General features: G+C 45.0%; 1 protein-coding gene across 1 annotated transcript in view; it reads left to right on the top strand.

The window, feature by feature from the left end:
- BCL11A (BCL11 transcription factor A) overlaps positions 1 to 16,534 on the top strand; it is an 88,327-nt gene extending 71,793 nt beyond the window's left edge. Inside the window, exon 5 of the mRNA XM_061626132.1 lies at positions 13,704 to 16,534. Coding sequence (XP_061482116.1) covers positions 13,704 to 13,777 — 74 coding nt within the window. The 3' untranslated portion in view covers positions 13,778 to 16,534. The remainder of the gene's footprint in view (positions 1 to 13,703) is intronic.
- Positions 16,535 to 17,161: the final 627 nt, after the last annotated feature.

The raw sequence follows: 17,161 nt of genomic DNA, 5'->3' as shown, positions 1-17,161 counted from the left end.
GCGTGCACATTGAGGTGCATGCATACGCATTAAGGCACATATTGGTGTGTGTGCGCGCTGCACATCCCCAAGATGAGGCCCACCTTGGCCCAGCCACTTGGGAAACAACCTCTTTCTCACATTTTGTCCGGTTGGAACAAAAGCCGGGACGGGAGCTGCTCCTCTTTTTTATATATTCTGTACAATGGATAGGTTTTATCAAAACGTTGTGTATACATTGTCTTTAAATATCTGAACTCTGGTTCTGATTACATATATATATATATTTTTCCTCCTGAGAGGTCTGTATATGTTGTCAAGTTTTACGAATACTGCATGTTGCAGCATCTATTTGCTTTATTAAAAACACATACCTCTGTGATACCGTCTCTTGCTCTTCCTAGTGTAATAGAATCGCTTATTTCTCATTTCCCTTTTTAATTTGTAAGAATTGTTACATTGTTCTCGTTTGATAGCATTTTTGGTTGCCTTATTTTAAGAGACATCGCTTGTTTTAAGTAACTACAATACTGTATTTTCCCCACCCCCAATGCTCACACTGGGGCTTTTGCATGGGTTTGTTGGTTGAATGTTAGCTATGTACCCATGTGCAAGGGATCCTTAATGAGCTGCAACACATTATAGTCCATTGGCTAAGGATTAAACTCCACTGCACCACCTGGCTGTATGAACACTGTGGCCTTGTGCTGGCATAACTTCCAAAATTAGGTCAGTAACTGGTTCTCTATCTCACACTGCCCCAGGTTTTTGAGGCATGGAGTAGCTTGCAGTTATTCCATCTGCACAGTAATAGTTTCCTTTAAAATCAGACATAAGCAACACACGTCACGAAGAGGCCAGTTGCACAGGGGCACCTAGAAACAGCAGATTGTGCTGGAGCTATCCATCCACAAGTGCTATCTCTGTGTGAAACCCTCTGACACATGAGTTTGGTTCTGAAGTCCCATGGGAGTTTGATGCACGTAATGGAACCAGCACTGTGCCAGAACTCTGCATTGCTGGGAGAGCTTCATGTACACTTCCACTGCCATGGAGCAGAATGAAGGAGCCCCTGCTTGTCTGGAGCCCCCTGTGTACAACAGCAATAATAATAAATAAATAAGATTAGTATTTCTTGTTGGCATAGCATTGTGCATACAATATCATAATAATCATTTAACCGGGCTGGTTAGTTTTCTTGTTCCCCATATTGTAGATGGGAAGGCTGAAGTTCTAGGGGCTTTTCATTAAGTCCACGTAGCAAATTTGTCGTTGCATGAGAGTTTAACCGAAAATTTCCCTAATCACAGTTTTGGCCACCATAGCTCCAATGCGTATACTGGAGCCATTGCATTGGCGTGATTGTGTACAATGCTTCAGAAGGTCATTTGCTTTTCCATTGCATGGGAACTAGAAATGGTCATCTTCACTTAAGTGTAAGTACCAACATGACTAGAATCATACCGTGTTTATCATTTCATCCTGAAAGATACAGTAGTGGTTTCTGCCTCTGTGCTGCTTCCTCAACATTTGTTCTCTGGGCCAAGTACTGTGTAAAGGTTTGGCTCAGTGATTGAGTATGACAGATGTATACATATGTCAATGACCTCATCTTGCACTCCATTCTTCATGTGAACCCGGTCATTGAGTTGGACCATGAAGCTATCTAATGATTCTTGTCTGCTCTCTCTAAGACAGAGTCTTAGACACTAACTCTAGTGGCTCTCTTAGACAGGTAGAGGGCTTTCTTGCTACCCAACATCCTTTAGCTGGAGATGCCAAGGCTTGGACCTTTTGCATGCAAAGCAAATGCTCTAACATTGACTTTTTTGCAGTGGCAGCTAGTAGCTCCATAATGGAATCCACTCTGGGTTTTAGTCTGAACTGTCAAGGACCTGTCCAAGGTCAAGAACCCTGGACAGCTCCTTGAAAGTTCAGACTAAAACCTGGAGTGGATTCCACTGCCCCACTGACATGGAGCCACCAGCTGCCACTGCTTTTTCGTCAGTTTCAACAACAACAACAATTTCCAGAGGGGCAGCATGGCTACCCCTCTGGAAATTCATAACGGCATCATCCATGGACGAGAACAGTGGTTAGTCCATTCTGATCAAACTTTCTCCCATGTATAAATCCAAGAGAACCAGGAGTCATTTTTAAGGAGCAAAATGTCCCATCAGCCATATCTACATTAAATCTTATATGAGTTTATGCCAGTTTAACTGTCATAAATAGATTGTAGTTTGGTGAGGGTGCTGAAGAGAAGGGATGGGTGTTGAAGCAGTTTAAAGTTGTAAGAAGAACATTTCCAGATCAAGCCCAAAGGCCCACCTAGTCCAGCCTCCTGTTCAGATGCCCCAGTGGGAAGTCCACAAGCAGGACCTGAGTGCAACAGCAGTCTCTTCATTTATGATTTCCAGCAACTGGTATACAGAGGTGTGCTGCCTATGACAGTGGAGGTAAAACACAGCCATCATTACTATTCTCTAATACAAATTCTGCCATCCCTTTCTTTCTGAAAGCACCCTTTTAACTTGCCTTTATGTTGATGTTCTTGCAAAATTAACACCTCATTCCCATGTAAAGTTCTCCCTCTGCTGGGCTTTCCCCTGTGGAGGTGAAACACTGAGACCAAAGTGGGCCTTCCCTTGAGACGCCCCTCTGCTATTTCTTTCCACTCAACTGGTGGCACTTGCTGCATCCTATCTCCTAATGGTGACCTGGGATTCAAGTGCCTTCCAGTCTTCTTAGCTGTGTGCTGCTCTCCCTCCTTCTTCTCTCCCTGGCTTCCATATGATTTCCTGTCTCCTTGAAATCCCCCATCTTCCTCTGCATAGTTCCCTTGCAGTCTCCAGTTCTGGTTGACTCTCATGGGCCAATATCTACATTCCTTGCTGATTCTTTATGGAAGAAGACAGAAGCCACCGGACAAACATCAGAAGACCCTGCCTGATCAGGCCAAAGGCCCATCTTAGTCCAGCATCCTGTTCTCACAGCGGCCAACTAGATCCCTCTAGGGATCCTGCAAACAGGATCCACTTCTGCTCTCCAGCAACTGGTATTTAAAGGGTCCTGCCTCTGTCAGTGGAGGGAAAACATAACCATTGCGGCTAGTAGCCATTGATAGCCAAGGCTGTGCTGTCGTTCCTGTCTCTTTTTTGTCTCCTACCAATCCCGTGGTTTTGTAGTCTGTTCGCTAAAGAGCTGAGCTACAGCCTACTGGAGAGGTAAATAAAACTCATCTTTGCCATGGACTCATTGGACTGTTGTCGGCTGGTGATGATCAGTTCCTCGTGTTTAAAATGTAAATCTCAGAGTAGATGTGAAGATGAATGAAAGTGAGTTTGGATGGTTTCAACATGTACCTCCAGTTCCCTGTGCTGTTCCTTCTGTAGTTGTCTGGCCGTGCTTGCATGAAGGAAGGTTGCATGGGCTGTTGTTGTGAACTTTCCTGTGCGATACTCTTTTCAGATGTAACATTCCAGCATTGCCAACTGACTGCAGAAGAGTATTCATAGGTGATGCTTGCTTGTAATGTCCAGAGGCACCCTAGGGTTTGTAAAAACTTTTTGTGTAGTTACAATTATCTATCTATCGATCTATCTGTCTATCTAATCTAATCTAATCTAATCTGAGATTAATAATAGAAACCTGGTGTCTTGAGATCCCCCTTCTTTTAGTGTATGTCCATCCCTTTTTTTAGCTTCCTCCAACATCACTACCATCACCACTGACCATTGGCCATGCTGGCTGAGGTTGGTGGCAGCTGGAGTCCAACAACATTTGAAGAGCTACAGATTCCTCCATCCTGGACTAAAACATGTTCAAAACTACCCTTACATATATATATATATATATATATATATATATATATATATATAATGGACCTACTCGCTCCTGCTAATGCAGGGCTAGGGAAGCTTTTTTCAGCCCAAGGGCAGCATTCCCTTGGGGGCTACCTACCAAGGGCCACATGGCAGTGGTGAGGATGGCTAGTGGCAAAAATGGGTGGATTAAATATTACTTTTATTACAGTCGGCTACTTTCTACACACGCTTGCGCACCCTTCTCTGCCCTCCATCCAGACAAGCAAGAGGCATGTTCAGAGTTAGGGCACATTCCAGCCAGGCAAAAGCACTTGGGGTGTGAAGCGGGGCCAATGGAGTGTGTCATCTGGGGAGAGTTCTGAGGGCCAAACAGAGGCCTGGAGGGCCACATTTGAAGTTCCCCATGCCTGTGCTAATGGGACATTTCCATTCTCTTTTAAACTTCTCAAGTGAGACCTGTCCTAGATAGATGTTGCACTCTCCACACTGGCATTCGCCCTCCCAGGCCATATTGTTGGCTACCATGCTGATAACAATGAAAGTTCCCATCAGTAAATACAATTGACAGACACTCCCAGTATGACGGTTCAGATTTGCCCAATGCGCTGTGCTCTACACGGTGGGTGTTTATCACCAGTCCCCGGGGCAAATGAGTTGCTTAGAATGGCTTTCAGTGATATATTTGTTGCCCATCAATTCTTCTTGACTTTCCCCCTCCCAGGCCATCCCAGTTTGGTTTTCCCCATTTCTGCTCCACTGAAACCAGTGTTTTAATGATAATGTTTTTCTGAATGATTCTCACTTTGCAATTATCTGGCCCGCCATTAATCGGGCCCAGTAATGTAGTGGCAAATTCAGAAGTGCAGGGTCCCTTCATGATAGTCACAGCCACGTGCCCTGCCCCCTTTTTTCCTTTTGCTGCTGGGCTGAGGAGGAGATTCTTGTTAATGTCTTCCCCCACAACAACGTAATTCCCTAGGAGCCAATCGGCATGAAAGGGAAGAATGTTAGCTACTGAAAAGAGTCTTCTCAGTGACTGACTCACCTTTCTCACTGATTGACTCCAATCCAGCAAATGACGAGGAAGTTAGCTTCTCAGAAGCTACTCCCCTTTCATGCTGATTAGCTTGTAGAACGCTGGAGACACATGGACCCTGCTCCCCCAAAAGTAAGGGGTCTAAGACCCCATGAGACCCCGAATGACTACACTCCTGATCAGGCTCAGTTAATTCTTCCATCATCTTCAACTTCATTTCTTCAGTTAGTTTCTGTGTCACTGTCCTTCCCTGGTTTCCAGCCTCTCATAATCTGTCTTCTTAAATAAATAGGGTCTGCTTTGTCTTTCCTCCTTACTGGACAGGATCCAAAAGGTGAGCACTCTTGACGCTTCTGCTCTTCTCACATAATGGCAACTCTCTGGATATTTCTCTTCAGGGCCATAGCTCATTGGGAGAGCATCTGCCTTGCATGCAGAAGGCCCCAAGTTCAATCCCCAATGGCACCTCCAGGTAGGGCTGGGAGAGACTCTGCCGCTGCCAGTCAGTGCAGACAGTACTGAGCTAGATGGGCCCATGGTCTAGCTCAGTATAAGGCTGATCCGTGAGTTCCTATCTCTGGCTTTAGCTTATCATCTTCATGAGGATAAGCTCACGAATTTGCCTTTCTTCCCCAAACCTTCTGTCCCATCATCCCGCTAAGACTTCTGTCCTGCTGCCATGCCGCTGCCTAAGACCAAAGACAGTGACCAATGGACCTCTTTCCACCAGTTTCCACCCGCCTCCTCATTGTGCACAATCTTAGCATTGATCTCAAGGGACTTCCTTTGCTCCCTTCCTTCCGGACCACTGTGTCTTCCTGCCACCTTCTTTCTTCCCTATGTGGCTCCCCTGTACATATCTACATTACTACATCTTTCTCCATCTCCCTTCTGCTACTGTCACAGAGTAGTGTGGCCAAGTGAAAAAGACAAACAGGAAGGGCTGTAGCACAGTGGTAGACCATCTGCCTCGGGTGCAGAGGGTCCCAGGTTCAATCCCTGGCATCTCTGGGGTAAATCTGGGACTGTCCTCTGCCTGAGACCCTGAACAGCCCCTGCCAGTCCATGTAGGCCATGCTAAGCTAGATAGACCAATTTCCTGAGGCAGCTCCCTAGTGTGTAAGAAAGAACATTTTGGCATGACCAGCAGTTCCCGCTGAAATCTCTCCTTCTGCACAACTATAGAGGATGCAGGAGTCCTGTCCTCTTTTACCCCTGGCTACCCTAACACAGCGGTGGCCCCATGGTATGATCAAAAGATGTCTACTCAGAAGAGTTCAGTGGTGCTTACCCCCAGGTAAGTGTAGAGTTGCCGCTGAAGTTACAGCTCTATCCGTCTCTGAAATCAGCATGAGTGCAGAAGGCACTTTGGTCTAAGGTTAGCCCCCTACAGATCCTTGTGCAGCATTTCTCTATATGTTGATGTCTGCATGGCTACTATTGAGGGCATGTCTACAGGGCTCTTCTCGGCTGGATTGTGTCCTCATGTGATCCTGAAAAGTCCCATGGCAATGCAACTACCATAGTCCTCCCAGGGGACTAGGGATAAGGGAGAAATTCAATTCAGTTCATGTTTAAGGCCAAACCTATCAAATCTGCACTTTGTGAAATAACATGAGAACCAAAACACAGCCACCCTTTGAAATTCGCACTTATCTGAATTTTGCAATGCAGTTCTCCAACAAAACAATGTTTGCAAAAATGCATATTTTAGGGGAAACTACATAAAAGTGAACATACTAGTGAAAATAACATACAAAATTGCATTATGTTAGAATACAGTGCTTGCAAAAATGTGTACATAAGTTAAAATTGCATACAAAATTCTACTTATTAGGAGAGTCACACTAAAATGGTGAAGAATTTTCATGAGGATTTTAAAAAAAATGCAGAAATGTGGGCAACTGAATTTTAGATCTGAAAAATGAGAAACTGACGGAACCAAAATTGACAGATCCTTCCAGGCCTACAGGAGACCATTGTTCAAAACTGCCTTTTGTTGTCTGTCAGGTGAAACTTCCTCTCTTCCTCGTGCTTTTTAATTTAATGGGAAAGTCCCAATACAACATGCGTTTAGTGCTGCAGACGGAAGTTTCAGAATTTGGTGCAGAAGCCCCAGGAAATGGCAGATGGGAGAAAGACAGGAAGCAGCAGGGAAGGTCCTAAAATAATTACCCATGACCCTCCTCTCTACCTTTTTGAGGGCAGGCCTTCTGCTAATGTAGATGCCTTCAGGTTCCTAGGGTGGGCACAGTGCATGTACATGAAACGTTTGTGTTCACAGGAAACCTAGTATACTACGTACTTTTCAGAACATCCATATCCCTTCAGGCTTTTCAGATGTTGGAGAACCACTGGATTGGGCCATTAAAACACACACATACATCCTCTGATAAGCTAACCAGCCTGTTGCTTTAGCCTTGTAATAAGCCGTCAGATGTTTCTAGACCTTTGCTTACACGTTCCTATGTATAGCAGCTATTTTGTAGCAGAGTGAGAGCTTGAGAGGAGGAGGTAGGGATGGGGAAAAAAAGAACCAATTCTATTCTGATTTACAAATGCTTCCTGGCCTGGTCTCCTGGAGGGTACTCTTAACTCTCCACAGGAGCCTTGGGTGACTGGCTGCCTGCAAACATCCTTTAGCAAAAATACCTTTCTGACAGCTAGATATCAACAATCAATTACTAACAGGTGAAGTCCCCCCCCCCCCGTGAACCTAAAATGGAAAGTTGTACAGGATTGTATTCAAATAAGTTCTGCTTAAAGCAGACCTGTTGAAATTAAGGAACCTCACTTAGTCATGTTCATTCATTTCAGTGAGGCTGCTCTGAATTGGACTGCCATTGCATGCAACCCATAGATCCCACTTTTAACCTTTCTGTGTTAAACTGTTACAATTATGGAGGAAAGCAAGAATAACATGAAATTGTTCCTTGGAAATACTAGAGCAATAGTCCCCATGTGTGTGCAACTGGATAAAGGGCTGGGTTTCAGCATGTCAGCTCTGGGTTCAAATTCCAGTTCTATTTAAAAAAAAAAGATTTGGAGTAAAAGGTATTTGTTATATTGACAATTGCTCACATTGTTTTGGGACTTAAGGCTTTCAGTTGTAATAGCTTTGGATTTTCTCCAGTATCACTGATGAAGGAACTGGAGACAATGTCCAAATTTCATAAGTTGAGACCTGCAAATGAAATAATATTTGAATGTGAAAGTTGTCTTTTGCAACGTAGGGCCACATCATACTTACAACCTTTTTTTTTTAACGTAGTGAAATGGCCACCATCTGTTCCCCTCAACCACACACCTAAGGTAATGTGTAAGGATATCCTGCTCTGTGGTAGGATGAGGCCCAAACTGGGTGGGAGGCAAGGTTCAGGCTTAGGGATAGGGACATCCTCAGTGCACATTGCCTTTAGCACTAAATCAACACGCAAACAAAAACAGCCGTCCTTCAAAATTCACACTTTTCCGAATTTTGCAGTGCAGTTCTCCAGCTAAGTAACATACAAAAAATGCACAAACTAGGGTACAGTGTGCATAATAATGCATATATTAAGGGAAACAACATCCAAATGTATTATATTCGGTAAAATTGCAGACAAAGATGTGTATATTAGGCAAAATTGCGTGCAAAGTTGTATATATTAGGAGAAATTCACACTAAAATGCTGATGTGTGTTCATGAGAACTTAAAAAAAAACAACTTACAAACTGATGTGGAGAACTGAACTTAAGGCTGGAAAAATGAGAAACTGAAAGAAGCTGAAATTGACAGATTTGCCCATCCCTTGGCAGGCTGTGCTCAAGGAACCCAGACTTACTTGATCTTGCTTCAGCATGAAGCAATCTGAAAGCATGGGCTGGTTCACATGGCGATTTAACATGAGATGGGTTCTACTTGCATGCCGTTTAATTCGCAGCGATCACATGATGTAGGAGGCAAAGGGAAGGTGTCTCACTGCTTTTAGCTTTTAATCCGCAGCAAATCAATCCAATTTTAATCTGAAAAGGGAAGGAAAAAAACGTCTGACTTCATATCTCTAGGGGCTTGCAGATGCTTAGCTCCAATGCTTTTGTGAGTCCACGCCCACTCCCTCCTCATCCCTTTGTTATGTCATTTCCTGCTGGCTCCTGTTCTGCAAGCATGCTGCAAACAGTGTTTTTTTCTCCCCCCCCAACTTGTGCAAAAAAGCATAACATTGTTCAAACAAATATTTGCATTTCTGCTGGATTATGAAAATACGAATAATCAAACTTGAGAATTTTCTTTTTTTTAATGAAACTTACTCTGAAACAAACTGAGCATGCTCAGTGGCCAAGGTAACCAGAGGAAGTGATATTTTGACCTTAAGAGGGCGTGGTCATTAGGAAGCTGCGTGATTGACTCTTTCCCTTCATTATGAACGGAAAACAGTGATTGGAAGGTAGGAAGTGTAATCTTTAAACTCCCATCGTGATGGAGAAAGCTTCGTCTTTAAAACAGAGTGCATCTCCTGTGTGAATGAGCCTTGAGCCTGATATAGCAGCAGCGACAGCAGCAATCCTCAGTGTTAGCCCCGGCCGCAATGGAAGGTGCTGCTTTAATTAAACAGGCCCATCCTTCTCCAGTAGTATCCTACTGTGCCTTCTCCAGTAGTATCCTACTGTGATGGAGCAGGGGAGGCTCTGGTCTCACTGGGATGGCTGGCCGAGAAGAAGAGGAATCCGACCCCTGATCCCTGACAGAAGAGAGTCTTCAATGCAGAAATCTCTTGTGTGGGGGCCCATTTTGGATGATGTTTCCATTTGATGAAGAAGAATTGCATGATACGAGGCTCTGCATGGAACACCTGCCTTAGACTTTCCGCATGAGTAAGGGAGGGCACTTGCCTCTGATGCTCCTTCTCATAAAGCGGATAGTAATCTGAGGATGGGAAATAGTTTATAGTCTCATGGTTGAAACCAAGATGGCGGCACCAGACAATCTTGTTCTCTATTGTGCCTGTGCAGTGAAGACTCTGATACTGATTGGTTGAGCCATTATTTTTTGTCTGTAGGCATGAAACATTCATAAAAGAGTTGTATGTCATTCTGTTGTACCAGTTTTATGGACGTTGCATGTACCATAGGAGTGACTTCAGATTTCTTTCTTATGTTTTAGTGTTCATCTGGCTATGAAACAATTAAAGCCGTTCCTTACGTTTCCATTACATTGCACACGTATCAAATGTGAGATATAAATATGTCGAGACATCTACATCTGTCTTCGTCTCTGTGGAAAATCAGAGTGTGAATGTTCAAAATATGCTTTAAAATGTCTGCAAATCGTGTCGTGGCTTCAGAACAAGAGGCTGGTCATCTTTTGTTTTTCATCTTGAGAGAACCAGCTGATATCATCGGGCATGCAGTCAGACCCTGGAGGTCCTAGAAACACCATTAAACTCACCCAAACCCCTTCTCTTACAGTTCATTTAAGAGTTTGGGGAAGGCTTGTAGCTTAGTGGTCAGAACACCTGCTTTGCATGCAGAAGGTTCCAGGTTCAATCCCTGGCTTCTCCAGGTAGGGCTGGGAGAGCATTCTGGAGATCCACTGCCAGTCAGCCTGAACAGTGCTGAGCTAAATGGATCAATGGTCTGACTCCGTATAAGGCAGCTTCCTTGGATTGTCCCTGTGCCTTGGCTCATACAGGAGGGTAGGCAACTATGGTGCATCATAGGGGGACACTGGCGGAGCAATGTACACTGGCAGTGGGGATTATTTATTTATTTATTTATTACATTTATACCCCTTCTTTCTTTCTATGATAGAAACCCAAGGCGGCTTACATCTGGTTCCCAGGCGGTCTCCCATCCAGGCACTGACCAGACCTGACCCTGCTTAGCTTCAGCAGGGAGCTGGCCACATGTGCCTTCAAACCATAGCCTGGGACCATGATGGGGTTGAAGGGCTCTGCTTGTTACATGGGAGGAGATATGTGAGCGGAGCCCAGTGCTGCTGCCCCTTCAGCTTTACTCCAGGGGTAGCCAAGGTGGTGCCATCCAGATGTCACTGGACTATAACTCCCATCATCCCTGACCAATGGCAATACTGGCTGGGGCTGATGGGAGTTGGAATCCAGAAACATCTGGAGGGCAACACGTTGGCCACCCTTGCTTCACTCAGTCCAAGAGAGCTTTGCACCTCTGCTCAGACGTGAGAAGAAATGGTTTGTTATTTGTTTGTCCAGCTTTGTTTCCTCAAAGCCATCCATAGCTGCTTTGATTGCCAGTCTTTGGGGATTGAGTGGGAGGCAATGATAAACTGATGCAATTGCTGTAAGCTTCTCTGAGCCAATGGGACAAAGAGGGGCATAATTATATCTATGTATATATGCCCGTTTTTAAAAATTGCCAACCAAGGCTGCACACTGGGCCATTTTCAAGAGTTAAGAACCTTGGAAGAGCCTTGCAGGAGTGGACCAAAGGCCTATCCACTCTGGCATCCTGCCCTCATAGTGGCCAGCCAGATCTTCCTGGGAAGCCCACAAGCAGGACACAAGCATATCGGCACTCTTCCCACGTGCGATTCCCAGCAACTGGTGTCGAAAGCCACACTCTGAATACCAGCCTAGGGTGCACCTTGGACCATGCTTGCTGTGTCGGACATTGTGTGCACCCGTCCTGAGATGAGAGGTGCAATGGCAGGAAAGCGGCATGCGGAAAAGACGGCCATTGTGGAAGGCATATCATTGTTGGAAGGCTCTAGGAAGACGAAACAAGATCACCCTTGACAGTATAGAGGGCTGTTCCCATGTTGGGGGACTGGAGGCAGTACCAGAGAACGATGGGAAGGGAACGTTTAGAGATTCTGGCGTTTTGTTCTAAGAGCGGGCCATGCTTGGACTGTGGCAGACTGAAATTGTGCGTCCTGTGCATGGCCTGATTGGAAGTAAATCCTCTTTTAAGGGCATGTTCCATAGCAGTGTTTAAATAACTGGAACATAATAAGGTGGCTGGGATGGGGTGGAAGGTTAATCGACAAGAACTGAGTAGGATAGTACAGTAAGAACATAATTTTTAAGATGAACACTACAGCCAAAATAAGAATAAATAGTAATACTAAATGTGACATTTTTCTAGCAGTGTGATAAATTAATGGCGTTCTAAAAGCATGAAGCATTGAGGCCCATTTACTGTTTGTGAGCTTTCTGAAATGGATTCTGAGGGATATATATATCTGGGGAGAAAAAGAAAGATATCTAAATAAAATGAGTGATGTGCTTCAAAGGGGGACAGGTAATCAAACCGTTGTCACTGTGCACATTTCAAGGCCAATGGACCTCAGAAGGGCACACCATTTCAAATGAAACTCCTCTGTCATTAGCCTTCTGCAGCTTTCAAGTAGATGAATATGTATTTTGCTAGTTCCCAGTGAAAGGCTTGGGCTATACCACTTTGGGCTGCAGAGTGGCACTTACCCATGACTGGATACTCCATATACAAAAGTGTTCAATCCACATAGAAAACTGGAATGTCAGGGAGGGAAAGGGTTGTGCCCTAACCTTCTCCCTGACATGCTAGTTTTCTATGTGTAGGGATAACAAAAAAAATGGTATGCAGGAGCACTCTGTTTTGAGCCATCGGTGAGAAAGCCACAGAAACATCATATGAGAATTGGCCTGGAGGAGTCTCATGAACTCAGAAAGAAGTCATTCATTGCTGTTCGCTAGATATCCTGAAGGTTACAATGTGCTTGATCAGGGCCACTTCCTGTGTTGCAGATCAGGAACCCCAGAGCACTTGTGATGACTTGCTTCTGAGCATGAAAATGTATCACAGGAAGAAGGACTTTGCAATCTAGGATATGTCCCTGCTGGGTTTTATAAACAGCGTGTGGTGTAACTATACCAAACACCTAGTCTCCCTTGAGTCTACCATACACCATTGTTATCTGCAGCTAGACCTGTGGAGAACATCCCTTCCCCATCATCTGTTTATATTAGTTTGCTTCTCAACAAAGTATTTGAGGCAACATCCAATTAAATAATTCTAAACCAAAAATTATAATCACCTTTCACTACGAAACCCAGAGCCTCCATCCTTATAGTTAAGTGCTGCTCAACTGTCTGCTGCTCAACTGTCTGCTGACCTCAGTGTAATGAGTTTGGCGGTCTCTGTGAACAAAGCCATCATATTGGTGCCATTGGGTACAAGTCCCAAAAAGAGAGGGAAGAGCTTTTTCAGCAGACATACAAGGCAGAAAATACGGACACAATTCTCCAAATCGGATCTTCTGCATCCACAGTTCCAGTCAAAGCCTGTCATGTTTGGAAGGGTGCAAGGACATTTGCCCAAATTCCATGTCGTGGGAGCTCCTCGTGGATGACGACCTGGCGTCTCAACAAAGACTTTGCATTGACTTAATGATGATTTAAAAAATAATAATGAATATGCTATATGTTGGCTTCAGTTCAATCCAGCAAAGGAAATCCACATGTGGATGCATGCTTCTATGTGCAACAGCTGACGCCGATGTACATCAAGAAACACACACGCACACTCTCATCACAATATCCACATCCAGCCTGTCAAATGTGAATTTCCACCCACAGCCACCAGTAAGGGTGTGTGTGTGTGTGTGTGTGTGAGAGAGAGAGAGAGAGAGAGAGAGAAAGAGAGAGAGAGAATAGTTGCATGTGCTGGATTGGGGCCAATACATTGCTCTGCCTAGATAATATAGGAGTCTCTTATCTTGGACGATGCACAAATAAAACCCAGTGTGTTGCATCCTCTTAATTGTACACATGAATGCTTTTGACTTTCGGTCCATATTACACCTTTTTTTTTCTTCCTCCCCCCCGTCCCCATCCTTCCCTCCCCTTTTTCTTTTCTTTTTATAGGTTGGCGTAGTGCCCAGGGGACTCCGGACGTGTGGCAAATTCCGGATGGAAACTCAAGGATGCTTAAATTCTGAGGGAATATGAAACGCAGAGAGGGGATATGCGCCACGCGTGTGACATCCAAGGGGGGCTTTGCTCTCCGGTTGGTTCTTGGGCGCTGTCTGGCTGAGCAGCTTCAGGAGTCGCCACGCAAAAGGCAGGATCCAACGGAACGCCCCCCCACTGCCTGCTCAAAGGACTCTTTATTTATATATATTTTTATCAGAGTATAAAAACCGCATCATTTAAAAAAAATCCCTCCATCAAGGGCTTTCCATTATTAGTATGTTCCCCCCTCTCTTTTACTTGACAATCTTGTATGCCATTTTCTTTCCAAAATGGCGCTGGGAATGCAACCTGAGAAACATGTGGACAGAGTGACCTAGCAAAGAAGTCTACAGTAGACCACAAAATACATCTACTCATACATTCCTGTGCTGGGCATTTGTGGTGCATCAAAAGTGTGACAAAACTTTCCCCATCCCCCCTCAAAAAAAGGCACATGGCAAAAGGCCAGCTTTTTGCCATGTGAAGCCTTTGTTCAAGATCTTGGAGAGCCACCACTAGACAAAGCAGAGATTAATGGGCTAGGTCAGAGGTAGCCTAGATGGTGCCCTTGAGACATTTTTGATATCCAACTCCCACCAGTGCCAGCAAGCATGGCCAATGACCAGGGATGATGGGATCTGGAGCCTGAAATTATCTAGATCCAGCGACAGCTGGTGGCTCCATGTCAGTGGAGTTTTAGTCTGGGTTTTAGTCTGAACTTTCGAGGAGCTGTCCAAGGTGCTTCAGCTCCTTGAAAGTTCTGACTAAGACCCAGAGCGGATTCTACTGCCCCGTTGGCATGGAGCAACCAGCCGCAGCTGTCTAGAGTGCACCAATGGTCTGGCTCAGATTATGGTGATTCCTTCAACTTTTTACTTGACAGGAGCCAAGAGGAAGATGGGATGTCTTCCTGAAGTGCAAAAGTCTTCAGAGGCCAGTGTTAATGTCAGGAAGCTGCCCACACACTCAGTTTAGTCCCTTCCTACCCCTCACCCTGGACCGGCTGCAGGAAGGGAGGCAAAATCAGACTGCGATCTCATGGCAGCCACTGATTTGTAGCTGCCACTGCCATTCATGAAGGGAGTCAAGTGCAGCAGCACCCATGAACCTTCCTCGTGCAGCTTTGGTGCTACAAGTCAGTGCATGGTAGACACTGCATGGTGGGAAGCACTGTGAGTGTCAGCCTTGGCACCTTGAAGATACAGGTTTGGTTTGGGTTTTTTTTCTCATTGGCTGAGACATATCCTAGGACTATTGGCTATTTGGCCTGTCAAATATTGTGACTCAGCCATCGATTGGAGAGACTGAGGGAGGCAGGTAAAGCCAACATCAGAGCCTGCTCCAGTTGATCTGTTCCCCAGCCCCGACTCACTTTTACATTTTGCAGTATATCATTTTTTTGTTTTAGCATTTTTTAAAAATTGACAACCGTCTTCAGTGCCTTGGCAGAAAGGCAGCGTGTAAATGCAATAAATAAATGTTTGACCATGATCAAGTACTGCAAAATATTCCATAAGAATACTGGGAAAGGGCTGTAGCTCAGGGGAAGAGGATCTGCTTCACAGGTGGAAAGTCCCAGGTTTAACCCCCACCGGGATCTCCAGGCAGGGCTATTTATTTATTTATTTATCTTAATTATTTAATTCCTTCATTTATATCCCACCTTCCCCCCCCCCCCCAGAACTGGGAGTCGAGGCGGCTTACAAAAATTAAAGTTAAAAAACATATAAGTAAAACAAAGTTATAAGTGAAAGGTTATTTAAACTATCTGATTAAAACCATTTAAAACATAGCCATTAAAAAACACAAAATAAAAATCAGTAAGACAGCACCCTATCAATAGCCAGTTGCAGCCAGTTCCCATAAGCATGTCAGAACAGAAGCCGACAGAAGGACAGCAGGGAGGGAGCCAGTCTACCCTCCCCCAGGAAGAGAGCTCCGGAGCCTTGGGGCAGCCACTGAGAAGGCCCTCTCCTGTGTACCCACCAGACGTGCCTGTGAGGGTGGCGGGACTGAGAGACGGGCCTCCCCCAACAACCTCTGTGTGTGGACAGGCTCCTACGGGAAGATACGGTCCTTCACACAGCCCAGGCCCAAGCCACATACGACTTCATAAGAGATAACCATAACTTTGAGTTGTGCTTGGAAACAGATCGGTAGCCAGTGGTGCTGTTGGAACAAGGGAGTCGTGTGACCAGCCCCAGTTAACAATCTGTCCGCAGCTCTTTGGACCAGCTGAAGTTTCCGAACTGTCTTCAAATGTTCATCACAGGCAGCCCCATGCAGAGTGTGTTACAGAAGTCCAGCAAAGACTCCCTTCCTGAAACCCTGCAGAATTGCTGCCAGTCAGTGCAGACAATATTGAGCTGGATGGAATAATGGTCTGATTCAGAATAAGGCAGCATCCTATGTCCAGAACAGCCTTTAGGGTCAGCCCTACCATTAAGCAACCACCTCAGGCAGTTGATTTGGGATGTCATGAGATGGCAGCAATTTTTTAGATCTTTGATTTATGATTGTTTCATGTTTACTGCCAGGACATTGCAGTGCGTTGGGGTTCTTTTTTGTTTTGGGTGCCAAAATCACTTTGCAAGCCTTGGGTAATATGTAGCTTGACATGGGGGAGAGCTGCCATTTGCTGCAGACAGGAAAATGTCTGCAGTTTGCCCTTGTGTAAGTAGCATCTTACTTTTTCAGTGTCACATTCATCTGGTTGTAATGGCAGGATTGGGGCCCCTGCTGCCCCCTGACTAGTGACTACAGCAGCCTTTCTCAACCAGTGTGCTTCCAGATGTTGTTGGACCACAACTCCCATCAGCCTCAACTAGCATTGCCAATAGTCAGGAAGATGGGAGTTGTAGTCCAACAACATCTGGAGGCACACTGGTTGGGAAAGGCTGGACTACAGAGAGTTTTCACCTCTCAGTTAGGCCATGTGGCTCAGCTTCTCCTACTGGCTGTATGATCTAACTGCGGGCATTTTTTGACAGAAACAGGCAGAGTTTAAGAGGAAGCAGGGAAGCGGAGATTACAGTGGCCCGGATCAGGAGGGCTGGGAGGCCACACTATTTTATTATTGATTTATTAAGTTTACATCCCGCCCTTCCTCCCAGTAGGAGCCCAGGGCAAGAAACAAAAATGCTAAAAGCACTCTAAAACATCTTGAAAACAGTCTTTAAAATATATTAAAACATCTTTTTTTAAAAAAGCTTTTAAAAATCTTAAAAAGAAATTCCAACGCAGACACAGACTGGGATAAGGTCTCTACTTAAAAGTCTTGTTGAAAGAGGGAGGTCTTCAGTAGGTGCCGAAAAGATAACAGAGATGGCGCCTGTCTAATATTTAAGGGGAGGGAATTCCACAGGGTAGGT

This window comes from Rhineura floridana, chromosome 4 (assembly GCF_030035675.1).
Source record: "Rhineura floridana isolate rRhiFlo1 chromosome 4, rRhiFlo1.hap2, whole genome shotgun sequence".
NCBI classification, from domain to species: Eukaryota; Metazoa; Chordata; class Lepidosauria; order Squamata; family Rhineuridae; genus Rhineura; species Rhineura floridana.
The sequence above is the reverse complement of the archived record's forward strand: the minus strand, read 5'-3'. Positions and strand labels throughout refer to the sequence as shown.